Source organism: Carassius gibelio, chromosome A8 (assembly GCF_023724105.1).
Source record: "Carassius gibelio isolate Cgi1373 ecotype wild population from Czech Republic chromosome A8, carGib1.2-hapl.c, whole genome shotgun sequence".
Lineage (NCBI taxonomy): Eukaryota > Metazoa > Chordata > Actinopteri > Cypriniformes > Cyprinidae > Carassius > Carassius gibelio.
The window spans coordinates 189,976-205,629 of NC_068378.1; the positions used below are offsets into that span (position 1 = coordinate 189,976).

General features: G+C 34.9%; 1 protein-coding gene across 2 annotated transcripts; it reads right to left on the reverse strand.

Moving 5' to 3' along the window:
- Positions 1–1,816: 1,816 nt before the first annotated feature.
- LOC128018155 (solute carrier organic anion transporter family member 4A1-like) lies at positions 1,817–14,323 on the reverse strand. Of its 2 annotated transcripts, XM_052603514.1 has the most exons (13): positions 14,203–14,323; positions 11,642–12,249; positions 10,412–10,582; positions 10,210–10,303; positions 9,583–9,673; positions 8,762–8,883; positions 8,556–8,667; positions 7,386–7,540; positions 7,021–7,273; positions 5,888–6,050; positions 5,342–5,517; positions 4,835–5,048; positions 1,817–3,870 (listed from the first exon to the last, which is right to left on the reverse strand). In XM_052603514.1, the coding sequence occupies exons 2-13, from the start codon at positions 12,047–12,049 to the stop codon at positions 3,727–3,729; spliced, it is 2,103 nt and encodes a 700-aa protein (XP_052459474.1). In that variant the 5' UTR covers positions 12,050–12,249; positions 14,203–14,323; the 3' UTR covers positions 1,817–3,726. The 2 variants fall into 2 exon arrangements, with proteins under 2 accessions (XP_052459474.1, XP_052459473.1); XM_052603513.1 differs by having other exon boundaries at positions 10,210–10,582.
- Positions 14,324–15,654: the final 1,331 nt, after the last annotated feature.

Consider the following 15,654-nt stretch of genomic DNA (forward strand, 5'->3'; position numbering starts at 1 on the left):
AGACATTTTTTTTTCAGAGTAACACTGCATTGTAAATCCCCAAGGGAAGATTAATTAGCAAATACAGAGTATACATGCATCATTAATAATGGGTGTTTCACTGACTGTGTGTGGATTGGTCTTGATTAAATGCCTGTCTTAAGCAGCAATGCTAAGCATATAGATGAAATGTAATAGAGCTGGCCAGTGCCCGTGCCTTTCAGGTAAGCCTCTTATTTAGAGCTGATTACAACAATGTTTCCTGAAATTGTGAGGATATTGTGGCTGTGGAGTCACTTTAAGGGAAATTGAAATCCACTTGGATTTAATCTTGTGCCGAGCCGTAATGACAACCATTAATTATTATTTAGCTGCATTAAGAATCAGTTTTATATATATATATATATATTCTCAAGGTAAACTAATCTTATTTTACACTATGATGATCCATGACAGACAGCTGTGTCCCTGTTTTCTGATTTTCTCCCACTGCTTCATCGTGACCTGACATAATGCCATGCGTTCATTAATGTAAATCTCAATTCATGCATCGTCATTCCCTTTTGAGGGTTTTCATTTGTTTCTGTCTTTTCTCCACTGCCACAGAAGTCTTTTCATTCCTTTCGACATCACCTGAAACAGTTGCTGTCCTCTAAAGATAGGCTATTTAACCTTTATGTATGTATGTATGTATGTATGTATGTATGTATGTATGTATATATTATATATGTATATATAAATCTTATTATTTTTACAATATCTTTTTAAGAGTGACATCTTGTTATTTCAGTTGGCGGGACAAATGTACAACACTGTATCGCTAGCGACATCTAGTGGCATCAACAATCAGTACAATTAATCGGTGGCCAACTGTCAATAAAACGCGAAGAGTGCCTTAAATACTGATTTTTATGTTTGTTCTATTTACTTGATGAGCTGAAGCAGAAACACTGTATGTAACCTTTCGTTTTACAACTTGATATATGTGTGTTTGGACCGAATCATTTTTGATGGCATTAGCCCGCACAAGCTACAAACACATGCTTTCCAATGGACTGGATAGGCAGAGTAAAATGTTTCTGAGTAAATGATTATACTCGTTAGTGCTATTTTATTTTGGAGTGTTATGTGTTCTTTAATGTGTTTTGAATTTCTGTGTTTACGTTCTGAACTGTGCTGTTTTCTGAACTGCTGCATAAAGATTACAGTGTAGGCTATATTGCTTGCTTCACTCAGTGAATAGAAGCTGTGATAATTAATTGTGTATTGTTTAAGAAATTGAATAGGAAAAATAAACCTAAATGTAAATTCTGAATAAATGGCTTTAGTTAATTATTTAAATTGACCTAATCTAACTAAATTATGTCGGCTCAAATAAATTAATTCTAAATGGAAAATAAGACATTAAGTGTAAATAATATATTCCACATTTCTAATTAAGTTGTGTAATGACTAAACAACATTGGTGCTTTAAAACATAGGGCCCAAATGTATGATGCTGTATTAAAAATGTAGGATTCAAATATAATTTAAAACTCAAAATAAATACATTTTAGGATTTTAAAAACAAATAAATGTATGAAAAGAACATGAAATGAAAAATAAATAAATTGTGCATTTAGATTTAAGTCACTAATATAACTTCATGTGTCTTTGTATAGACAGTGTGTTTGTGTGTGTGTGTGTGTGTGTATATATATATATATATATATATATATATATATATATATATATATACAGACATAGTTAGGAATAAAATATTTTGTTTGTTTGTATTTGGGTTGTTATTTAATTTTTATTGAAACATCTGCTTAAAAAAATTACTTGACAAAGAAAGTTCCAAAATTGATTATATTACAAGTGATTAGAAACACAAACAAATATCAATAAAGACAATAACAGGCCAACTCACAAACTCTTTTTGTGGCACAAGACACATTTATCTTAGTCATTGGAGTAAAAAATACACATGAACAAACACAGTCAAATACAAACATCATGTTACTCTTTGATGTTGCATGTTCAGTTTCATTTGCAAATCTTCAATTTCCGAGTGAATCGTCATTTAGGGTTTGCCATCAGAAAGTTGATGTAATCCATCAAAGTCCATCACATCAGAGAAAGAAAAACATAATAATAATAATAATAATAATAATAAGATTTCTGAAACAAATGCATTTAATAATAAATAAAAACCTCTACATAAAGTATCATTGGCCAAATGCTTTTAGTTGCACTCAATATAAGTAAAGTAGGTTTATGTGGCAGATATTTATTATTCTTCTTATATTTGGATTTAAGCAGCTTGGCATATTTTACTGTATGCTTAAAAAAAAAGAAAAAAGAAAAAATGCTGTATTCTTATTTTATGAGCGACCGAGAAAGTGTCCTTTTATGTTTTACAATACGCCATTCTGAATTTCCTGTAGCTGAAAATGAGTGCAAGAATAAATTTCTATGTAATCTCAAAGTGAAGTGCTTTTCAGGAATATCCCATCATGGGTATTATTTTTCAACCTGGTATACAGCTGCAAAAAGTTCATTTTGAAAACCTACTTCCTTTTCATCACACCTTGAAGCCTCGCTGTCCTGCTCAGTCCTGAGTGTTTTAGCACATTTATAAATGTTACAAATATTCAGAACTGATGAAAATCAAATACAAGAATCACAAGTCATACTTGCTTTACATGGCATCAAAATGTGGATTAGGTAACACTTTAGAATAATGGTACATTAGTTTACACGATCTAAGCAAGAACAATCCTTCTACAGCATTTATTAAATTTAGTTGATGTTAATTTCAACATTTTCTAATGCATTACTCAAATCAAAAGTTGTGCTTGTTAACATTAGTTAATGCACTGTGAATTAGCAAGAACTAACAATGAATAACTGCATTTTCATTAACAAAGATTAATAAATACATTAATAAATGTATTGTTCATTGTTTGTTAATTAATATTAACTAATGGACCATTATTCTAAAGTGTTACCGTGGATTAGAACGGTGTTAAGTTGCATTGCAGTACAAAACTTGGTTTAAATGGCACATATAGTAGTTCACTACAGTATATGGTTCAGATGTATATTTTAATCAGTGAAGTGAGTTTAAAGTGCATTTTGAACATGATCACATGGGTTGAACATTTCAATGGACATTGTCTTTTTCTGTAATAATTCTTTCTAACTGTGCTGGCTTATGCAAAACTCTTAAGGCACAATTTGCAATTAATTGTCTAATTTTTTTATTTATAACTGAGCAGCAGTTATATTTGTATATTTTATAACAGTTTAACACTTTGTTCTGTACATCGGCACAGTTTACTATATATTACTCTTTCCATTTCATTTATATTAAGTGCTCTATTTCTGTATCATCTATGGCTTTTTCCTTACAAAAATGCTCAAATTTGACATTTAAACTACAAAAATTTCAGTTTATTCCCAAAAAATTATCTATTGTCAAATTAAGATTATGCTGGCTTTTGGTCATTTCTGTTTATGTAATATAAATGCTATGATTTAATTTATTGTGACAAATTCTTTCAGTTCTTATATCTGTGTCACTTCAAATTGGTGGTCCAATGAGAACATATCACAAATGGGAACAATGTACAGTTGGCGGGATGAGGCACAGTGAGCAGTGAAGTTGTTGACCTTATACGGTACACACACACACACGCAGACACACACACACACGCGCGCGCGCGCATACATGCACACTTTAAGGTGTTTTTGTAGATAGAGTCAGAATTTGGTGTGTGGGTTGGAGATGATCTCAGCGGGGAGGTCTTTGATTGGCAGGTCTCTGCTCTCACAGCTGCTCTGAGGAGACTCGGGAGGCGGCTTGTAGAGCATGGCAGCCAGCAAAAAGAAAATAGTGCCTAAAACCTGAGAAAAACAGAGAAATTAAATAAGTCAAAACAAAACTGAAGTCGAAAAAAAAAAAAAAAACATATGGTTGATGTGAACATGATCTTAAAGTGAATTATCTATAAATGAGGCCATACAAAAAAATCTGGGATTAAAATCTCATTTGAATCAAGAATTTAAATATTTACGTGTCAGTAGTATCATTTATAATTGTACAAAATATTTCTATTTTGAATGAAATACTGTTATTTTGAACTTACTATTCAACAGTGAATACTGAAAAAATATGCATCATGATTTCTAAAAAAGAAAAAAAAAAAAAATAGCAGTACAACTATTTTCAGCATACATGATTATAAAAAAAATGCTCCTTGAGCAATAAACCTGCATATTAGACTGATTTCTGAAGGATAGTGTGCCACTAATATAAATTTTAAGATGCAAAAATGCAAAGCAAAAAGCATTAACGAAAATGAAATTTTAAATTAATATTCCTTCAGGTCTCCATTATGTATAAATGGCAACAAATAAAAAAGTAAGAAATGCATTAATGACATACATGTCATTTTTAATTAACTCAAATTGTTAGGCAGATGTGACCCTGGACCACAAAACCAAAATTATCGATTTTTTTTTCCCAAAAATCATTGGGATATTAAGTTCCATGAAGATATTTTTTTAATTTCCTACTTTAAATTTATCAAAACATAATATTTGATTAGTAATTTGCATTGCTAAGAACTTAATTTGGACAATTTTAAAGGTGATTTTCTCCGTATTTTGAAATGTTTTGCTTCTTAAGATTCCTGTTTTTCAAATAGTTGTATCTCAGCCAATTTACATTTTGAGAAATTGACCCTTATGACTGGTTTTGTGGTCGAGGATCACAATTGAGAAGTTAGTCTCATACAAGTAAAAGTATATTAAATGTGGAATGAGTCACCATTTCTGAGAACACTATTCAAGTGTGTTTTTACTTTACCTTGTAGATAATGCCTGCGATGAGTGAGTACTGGCTCATGGCTGAGTTGTGGTACAGGTAACAGGAGCCGTATTCCCCACACTGCTCCTCCCACAGCAGACAGGAGATGTCAATCACAGAGCCGAACGCTATAGGGCCTGGGATCCCACCGAGAGTCCTTACTACGATCCACTGGATTCCAAGTCCAAACGATCTCTGACTGTCAGGAACACACCTGCAGGAGAAGACAGACAATCACAATATACAATAAACACAAGCATCTGTATCATAAGGTAAGCCACAAGAGATCCTAATATATGTTTATAATGTTTATAATGTTTGGAACTTCAAAACAACAACACTTATTTGAAACATAATTATTTTTCTAATATTATAAATGTTTTTACTCTCATTTTGATCATTTTAATGCACCCTTGCTAAATAAAATATATACTTTTAAAATCTTTAAAATGAAAATAAAAATAAAAATCTTAATTTTGAATCATAGTGTAAATCCAATGGTCATACCTGAGTGTGGCAGTAAGTGCGGGGATGCTGCAGAGGAAAGTGAAGATGATGATGACGAAGAGGAAGGAGAGGAAGGCTGGCATGTGATTGCAGGACGACACGCACCTCCCTTCTTCAGCAAAACCTTGTTCTCCCCATGATATATTCCCTACCACACAGCTGCAGTCGGAGAACACCTATGAATGCATACACACACAGACGTCAATTGGGCCAAATTCATACCCAAGAATAAGACCGATTTATTTTTTAATTCCGAGACCTCTTATAAAAATAATATTTTTCTTTGCATCAAAACAATACATAATCGAAAACATTTCAGCAGCTTAGTTTTAATAATTATGTGTATTACTGTTCTGAGACTTATAATGTCTTCATAGTACAAGCTCAAATATTGATTTCAAAGGATAAAAAAGAAAAGAAAATATGACCCTTTAAATGCAATTACATGTCAAAATCTACGCAGTTAAACCAGAGTGAATTGACTGATCATGTTGTTAAAAGAGTGTATGTGAAACTGTGAATGTGTTGAACATGGGGTCTGTGTACCTGTCTGCCTCTGGGGCTGTCCGTGTGGCTGAGGGAGCTACAGCCGGCATGGCAGGGAGAGAAATACATCACTCCATCCGCACCACACACGGGGTTAAACAACTCCTCAACACAGTGACAGCCAATGTTACAGCTTACGGTCAGGTTGCCCAGATCTGAGAAGCTGAGAGAAGAATTTCAGTTTTACATATCATTTGACCTCAAAACAAATGTGTTTATTCACATCGGTTAATTAATAACCCCCCCTCTTCACTTCATAGGACAGTAGACCCCAGAATGAAAAGCAGGAGAAAGGGGGAACTGGACAGGGTACATTTTGACATTAAATAATAAATGTGCTAAATTAAGTAGTCAATTCTGTCAATTCATTTATTTTAAATCAATTATCTCAAAATGGTGTCATGTAGATTTTGACTTCTTGCTCTAATAATAAACTTAACGACCCTCTATGTGTGTACATATTGCAGTTTTGGGTTAAAGTGAACATTTATAGGAGTAAAGGTGCTGAACACGCAGGCTGGCAGCTGATTAGTTATTCTGTGCCAACATCACAGAGAAGACTATAAGAACCGAGGAAAGGCACAAATTAAAAAAAACTCAGCATATCTCCAAAGTGAACCGCTGAGTCATAAATGATTTAAAGTGGCCATTGTTAATATTATTTCAAGGCTTCACTCTCTGTCCTTTTATCTCTCAAATAGATGTAATTCTTTTACACACACACACACTGTGCTGATGCCATTTCAAGTGAACGATTGAAGCCACCCCTAGACAGCTAGACAAATACATATGCAAATCTTACTTACACCATTATAATCAATATTTATTTTCTTTCCTACCCATATAAGGTAACATATAACTCCTGAATTCTTTGGTATGTTGTTGTATATATGTATATATATATATATATATATATATATATATATATATATATATATATATGTATAAATACGACCTATCTTCCTGAATAAAGTTGAGAATGCTTTGGTAGTGCATCAATTCTCTGTGTCTGCTCATTCATTCTCCCAGGCTAGCACAGCAACAGAACACCACTCGGGTTGATGACAGGAATAAATAACAGATAAACTTCCAAAGACTGAATCGAACAGTAATGAATTCAAAGGGTTTCATACCTGTTGTTATGGATCTCTGTCTGCTGGTAGGGGGCACTGTAGTGGTCGTGTGTATTGTTGTTGTAGTATGGGGCGGTTACTCCCGCCATGGGCACATTAGGACAGTGTACCAAAAAGATGAAGATAGCCATCAGACTGACCACCGCACACAGCATGCAGAAACGGATGATCCCACGGCAGCGAAGCTTCAGCTTATTTACAATGAAGCCACCCAAGAAGGTACCTCCTCCACCAGCTGGTACCACCATATACCCTGGAATGAGAAGATGCAGTTAAAAACAACACAGTGTAGTTCTTTCCTATAAACCAAGAGTAATCTGAGCAAGAGGGTGTGGCATTGAGTTTGATCGACATGTGATTCTTACCGAACCAGGTTGCTGCTTCTGAAGCACTCAGACTAAACTGAGACTCCAGAAATTTGGGGCCAAACGTGGACATCCCGGCTATGAGTGTGGCCTCCGTGGCCCCAGCGAGACACAGAAAGATGAAGGTAGGGTTCTTCAAAAGCAGCAGCACTGACCTATAGAGAAAAACTGAGAAATTTAGTTATTCAGTCATTTTTGTTTAATGATTTGCGTCTTGCAAATGAGCAGCACAACTCTGGAGCATAATTTCCCAATGTTACAATTAGAAATTGTAACTGATCAAGCACCACTGACAAGCAAAAACAGTCCAAAACAGTTCTAAACAAATACGTTGGTGGATTTTACGGTTAATGTGAGAAGACAACTGAAGATGGACTTTTTCACTAAAGGAAGAGTAATTATGGAATCTTATTTTGGTCAGAAGCAATTAACGCCCTGATTACTGGATTTTTTTCTTACAAACACAACTTTTTAATATGTAATTGAGTGTTTTAAGTACTCTTTTTGAAAGTATGCTATAGCATACTTATTATTCATGGATTGGACCAAAATCTGGACAAAATTAAATGCTTTACATACATTAATCCTTTTTTTTTTTTTTTTTTAAACAGCACATGATGTTCATTTGACATCTCTTGGCCAACTATTCCTACATATAGATAGCCATTTATGGATAATATACAACAGCATCAACTGACAGCATTGATTTGTGCTTTTTTCTTTTATTTCGGTCAAAAGACCAATAGGTAAAATGCAGCAATTATCTTTCAATGGCCTTTGAAAACTGGATGAAGGAGAAGAAAAGGTTTTAATGATATCTAGTGGAAACATTGCGGCCAGATGAAAACTTGTAAACCAAATGAAAAATGGCAACCCAATAACTTGTACATGGCAGTCTGTCGGATCTTTAAAAGTAAAGTGTCAGTAAAAAGTGCTAATTTCCTGGATCTTTAAAAATCGTCTAGGGATCCATCACCCATCTGAATTCGCTTAATATGCCAGAGAAGAAAACTACAACCTCAGCTACTTCGCTAAATATAAACACGGTGGTACAGCAAGATAACAAATGGTAAAATGTGGCATATACTGTAGTTACACAAGTATGGCTTTTGATATGTTTGAAAAAACAGCAGAGGAAACAAACCATCCTCTATGGTCATGTGCTCATACCTGGGCATGTCCTTTACTGTTTTGCCAAACTGAGGATCAGATGCAGTGACCTGACTGCCATCCTTCAGCTGGTGGGCCTCTGAGACCCGCATGGCCACATACCGCTGAGAGCCTACAAGACACAGAAAGTGAGACTGTTAATCACACTAATACTATACTGTACTGCAGTCATTTGACTTCTTTTCATTTGGGCTTGTGGGTAGCACCTGGTAGCTGCCGTGGGTAACCCAGTATAGGCAGAGCAATAATCAGAGCTGCCGCTCCTCCTGCCAGGAAACCAATCCACCAAGCTCCCACCCACAGTGGGTTTTCAGGAGTCAGCTCTGTCCTAAAAGAGACAGAGAAAAGTTATAGCTTGAGTATTACTATGACTCAAGAAACTGTGCAAAATTAATTATTTGAATCAAATTGTCATGTTTTTGTTATTTCTATGGGTTTATGTCTGTCTGTGTTCTTTGTCATGGAAGTCATAGGGTCCAAACTGAGCCAAGTCTGTTACAGAAATGTAAATGTAACCCTCAAAATAATTCTGCATTTCTGCTATATCCTTTTTGCATTCGTATTTTGAATACATACAGGACATTCATAAGCTTTTTCATACACTACAAATGTACATTCAGTTTTTATGCATAAATCTACTTGTGGAATTTTAAATGAAAGGTTTGTGTGTGTGTGTGTGTGTGTGTTAGTAAATTAACAGCCTTTTGACAGCCAGAATGTTAATCAGTGCATCCCTACATCAAAATGAAGATAATAAATACATATCAGAATTTAAATAAGGATCAGATGCAATTCAAATACTAATCAGAAGGAGTCTGATACTTGTTGAAACCTTTTCAGGAATAATTCATCTAAAAATGCTAATTCTGTCACTTCTTATGTAATTATGTATATTATGTCTGTAAATTATAGATAAGCATGGCCTTAAAAATAATCTTTCATTAATCATTTCAAGTTGTTACTTTACTTATTATTGGGTATTCATTTGCTAAACTCAAGATTATTTTTGTACACATTAACACCTTACGTTTGGTCGATTTCTGTGTAGATGTTGAGAAAGAATCCACCCAGCAAGTATCCAGCTGCAGGTCCTACAATGGCAGCTGTGTAGAAGATTCCTGAGAAAACAGAAGAAAGCATATCATGTCTCTTCGCCTCCCTCTTCTGCCCCTTTAGTCAAATGAAAGCTGGTCTGGGTTCACAGATTCATGTTTTCTGTTTTCAAAAGACACTGTAAGATGCTGTCTGTATTTCCAGTGCCTATGTCCTGAGAAGAGGAAAGCAGGGTAGTGATTGTCCTCAATGGCCTTTGAAAACTGGACATTGGGGAGAAAAACAATGGAAGGAGGTTTTATTGATGTCTGAGGTGGAAACTAGTGGCTCTCCCTGATAACAACAAAACAAAATGACTAGGTGTGTCAAAGCCTGAGTGGGACAAAACGACAGGGTTCAGTGAGAATAAACATAAATTCCATTTGTGCTTTCCATTCACACAAAATCATTTCAGAATATAGATCTGAGTGCTTGAGTACTTTTGAAATCAGTTGCACAGTCACATATAAACCAGGGAAAAGTAGGCCAAGCAGAATAAAATACCTCATATCAGCCTAATACAGGACATATTTAAAAAAAAATATGGCATCATCATACTCACCTATATATACAGGTGCGTAGTTTGACTTGACATTCTCATCTAGGTAGGTGACCCCGAGGGTGTACAAAGGGGTTGCCCCGATCCCATGCAGAAACTGTCCCAGCATAAAGACGAAGCGGTAAGCCGAGAACCCACCTTCCTCGCTGATACACGTCTCGGTGTGATTGGCCGAGCACAGTCCCATGCGCTCTGGTACTCTCACCTGATAGGGTGGTGTAGTGAAATGGGGCAGGGCAAAGACCAGAGAGCCCAGCGCCATGATGAGCACACCCCAGCCCAGCCATCGAGGCTTATGACCAGTACCACCAAAGTAGCTCACGAATGTCAGGCACACACAGGCAGCAATGTCATAGGAGCTCGCGATGAGTCCTGCCTGCAACGGCATCACAAATTACACAATGTGTTAATAATACTGAGGTGTACACAAATTGCATTTGAATAACGTGTTACCTGTAATGTTTGAGATTAGGGCTTATGTGTCTTGTGATATACAAGGTGGATGGGTTGTGATGCTTCTCTGATTTAAAGTTACATTTTATGGAATTATATGCTGACTACATACCAAAAGTATATCAAGTATATATAGTCAAATATTTTTTACTCCACAAGGACGTATTAAATTGATTAAATGTGACAGTAAATACATTAATAATGTTACAAAAGCTTTATATTTCAAATAAATGTTATTCATTTGAACTTTCTATTCATCAAAGAATCTTGGAAAAAAGTACCATGGTTTCCACAAAAATTATAAGCAATATTAAACATATTAAAAATGTTTCTTGAGCATCAAATTAGCATATTAAGCTGATCCCTGAGCGATTATGTGACACTGAATAGTATGGCTGCTGAAGAAAAAAAAAAAACTTTGCATAAAAGGAATAAATTGCAGTTTAAAATAGAATAAAATATAAAACAGTTCTTTTAAATTGTAATAATATTTCACAACATTGCTGTTTTTACTTTTTTTCATCACTTAAATGCAACTTTGGTGTGCATAAAAATATTAAAATTTTGAATAGTATTTTATTATCATTTGCACCATATGCAAATATGGATTTGATTAAGCAGAGTTTGTCCATGTAGCAAGTTTTTATTTTATTTTTTAGTCTATTATACTATAAAATAGTGAGTCAAATCTATATATATTTTAAACATATTTTGATCATATAGGCTAATAGTTAATTTGATTACATTTAAGAGGGGATATATTATGGCTGTTACCAAATATCAGATCATTTTCATGTATATCCAATGAGACATTTTAGACTATTTTGTCTACAAAAAAACTAAAACAACCAACCAAACAAAAAAAACACTAAATACTGCAATCAATCATTTTGTGAATTAAGGCATCACAACATTTTAAATGAACACAATAAAAAATGATATTTATGTTGAAAATTGCTTAAGATTATATGTAAGAATTGACCTGGTAGCTGCGCAGGTCAAAACGTCTCTCAATGGAAGTGATGACGGTGTTGATAAAGCCGTTGATGATCATGCCTTGGAGGAAGGAGGCCACACAGAGGAAGAAGAGAAACCAGCGCGGGGTGTTGAAGGTCTGGATACACTTTGGGGTCAGTGCTCCCCATCCACAAAGATTCTCAGAGTCCGTAGAGACAAACTTCACTCCAGTGGGTGGCTCAGTGTGGTCAAGCCCCAGTTTGTGAGTCTGGTGGAGAACAGTGGGGGCATCTCCAGGTAGGCTGCTTGGACCAGAGCCCTGAGACTCCACTGGACTGGATGTGTCCAGGCTGGGTCCCAGTGGACTGTCACATATGACCAGAAGCTCTTGCTTGGAGCTGAAGGAAGTGTCATTGTTCAGCAGGTGGGGCATGGCCCCAGCAGGGGGCACTGTGACAGACTTTGTGAAGGGTAAGAACACAAAATCTTTCCCACAGGAAACACTGATTCGATGTGTAGTTTTGCAGAGTGATACAATGCCAGTCTTTGGAAAAGGATCCCTTTATGGAGTTTCTTACAGATTAAACTGTTACAGATTAAACTGAAGTCATACAGATTTTGCAAAACAAAATTCTGCAAAGAAGAGTGAGGAAAGAGACAATTAATTAAAGTTGTCACCAACTTCCGTAAATCCACAGTAAACAATATAATGTATTAAACTCCAACAGTAAATCTATTCAAGTACTGTCACAGATTGACAGGGGAAAGGAGCTCAAAGGAGGCAGATAATCAAATGAACAGTCTTTAATAAATCCACATGGGAGAAATGGCGAAAACAACCTAACATAACACGACAGTGACAGCACCAAGAAACTGAGGAAAGGCAGGGCTATAAATATTCAACCAAACAATAGACTAATAAGATAATTAATGAACACAGGTGGAAACTAATTCACTAATCAAATGACACATGAAATCAAGGTCAAGGCAGGGAGAACACTCAGAACATAAACATGATAAGTCTACCACAGAATAATAATAATAATAATAATAATAATAATAATAATAATAATAATAATAATAAGGTAATTGCAAATTTTTATCTTAGTATTTTGACTTTGTTTCTAACCGTTACTAGAAAAAGAGAAACTAGAATAAATGAAATAATAAACTAGTGATGCTAAACTAGGGGGAAAAATCGTAGTTACCTTATTTATTTATTTATTTCCATGGCAGAAACAGCTTCCATTAAATCTCAGAAATAAATGTGAACATTTTTAAATTTAGGTGTACAACATCTTGTTACTGGGGCAGTACCTTTAAAGGCACAACTTTGTTCCTTTCGGGTTGTTCTTTACCCCCTAAGGGTTCATAGTAATACTATGAGATACCATATGACCACATGACATATTACTACTCTAAGTTACTAATATGCACAATTTATGACAGTGTATGAATTAAAATGCATAATATCTTCTTCTTCTTCATCTTCTTTTTTAACCATGACTTCCAGACAGACTCTAAAAACTCTAATGAGCAGGGATTAGTTCTGCATGTCATCCATAGTCTACAAAACACTCCTCTAAAGTGTACGTAGATGACCTACCGTAGCCCATGGGACTGTTAGGAGGTTTTGAATATGCAAAACTATGTTTCAATTTATGTTCTGCACACACAGAAGTTCTGGATGTGCAGGGTTTTAAATGCTTCGTTCATTTAGTACTCGTGCGTGAAACTTTTCTGAAAATTCAGGGCCGATCCCCCCTATACACAAATTACGCAAGCTGCGTAAAGATGATTACATTTTAGTTTCGTTTTTAAATTTGACCAACGGTAATCTAAACATGAATGATAATTTATTTTAATGAAATGCGCTGTCGCCCTTTCTACATAAAAATCTGTAAAATCATGTTATGTGAATATCGTACAGTCTTGCTCGACACAAAAAAATAAATAAAAATAAAATTAAAAAAAATAAAATGAAAGCGTACCACGATTGGAGACTGAGTGAGACAGACAAATGCATTTCACTCATTCGTTCATAACCACTCATTTATATGCACTTACTCCCAACTATAGTGCATTTTACTAGGTTAAAGTATATGTAGTTTGTATTATTACAGTAATATATAAAATATCATAATGCATTATATTAACATTTTAATTGTGACTAGATCTTGTGAACACCTCAAGTTCCTGTAAGTCTAAGTGTAACCTGGCCAGGTCTCTCTGCTCAGATTCCGATTTTGTTTTTAACACAAAATTCCCAGCAGCTTTATGTTTCATGCACTGGCATTGTAAAATAATTAACTATTATATGAACAAAGTTCATTCTTGGACATCTGCAAAACTTATGAGACAAATGCAAATAGTTTGATATTATTACACTTGGCAGACACTTTAATACAAAGTAAATTCCAGTGCAATAAAGTTATATTGCTTATTTTATGAGTACATGCATTCCCTAGAAATTAAACCTATGACCCAAATGTTACAAAGCCTAAAAAACATGACCTATTACACCGAAAGAACTGCATTAGAGTTTGTCACACTGAAAGAATAGAAAAAGATTGTCACTTTGCCTACCTCAGTTCCTCAAATACTTCACTGGTCTAAAAGGTTCTGGGAGTTTGATAGTGCAAGAAATCAAATAGAGAACAAGCAGCAAAAGAGACTAGGAGCATGTAAGACAGCCCCAAAAGGAGGCGTTACTTCAGCCTCTCTCTACTTTACATCTATCACTAAAGCAGCACTGACACAGTCCTGCCCACTGTGACATATGATTATCAGCACCTTAGATGTGTCCTCTTAACGCATGACACTTCACACTACATCCACATTGCATGAATCTATCTACAAAACCAAGGAGGAAGAGGTTAAGATTCTGCCGTTCTGCCTTGCTAACACTCTTAACGTGCCAAAAAAAAAAAAAAAAAATCCTATATAGATTTTTTTCAATACTTCAAATAATTGTAATTTGTAGTATTTAATGTTAACCATGAAAGTAAGGGATTCATAATGGGGGATTGATGGGATTATAAGGGATTTGTCAAATGTTTCGTGTAAAAATACAACTAAGAGTGCTCATGAATCCTGTGCCAGCTGAGAATAGAGGTGAATAGGAATGATAACAGATTACTCCAGGTATTATATTAACGGTTTCCCAATAACATTCTTCACATGCAGAGGAACATTATATGCATTGGTAGATAATGAGATGCAAATAGAATGTGTTAACTGCACAAGCTCTTTATGAAATCATGCAGTAAAAACCAAACATCAGAATGGGTGTGATCATATTTTTCTTGGTTGAGCTTTAATTTAAACCGTTGCAATCCCTGGTTTCATTCTGACTCTTTAGCATACAAGCAGAATGAACACATGGTTTGATGACTGTGGAGTAAGTGTTATGGTGGTGCAGCTGAGGCTGTGTAAGTGAAGTTCTTCAGCTCTGCCTTCAAAAGAGCACTGTTGCTCATGCTTTGTTACAATGAGATTAATAAAAACAAACCGTATTATTTGTTCTTGCCCTATGAACTCTTTCATTTCTAATTTTAATCGTGTGATCAAACGGAGGGAAGAATAACATCAACAAGAGCTCAGAGTCTCAGGGTGGGAACATGTATTTGTTGTGGAGTGCAGGTTCCTTCCCTTTTCTTTGAACTGTGCTGGATGGTCATATGGTGAGATATGAATTACACACACACAAAAAATAAACAACAACAACAACAATAAGGAAACAAAGCAAGACTACAAGATTGCCACTTTCTCTCCTTTTTTTAGTGTTTCTCGGAAGGAAGCATTATTTGTAAAGCATTCACACAAGCATCTATTTTTAAAAATTGCACAATGATGATTCAAGTGCTGGGTGAATAGAATGGTTAATCTCAGATGTGTTTATTACAGAATCTAATAAATAAATAAATAAATTTAAAAAAAAAAATCTTTCTCCAACAGCCTTTTATGTTTAATATATGAGTTTATCTAAAAACTTTGTATTTAAAATATGTTTTATCAGTTATTCCATGCATTAATCCA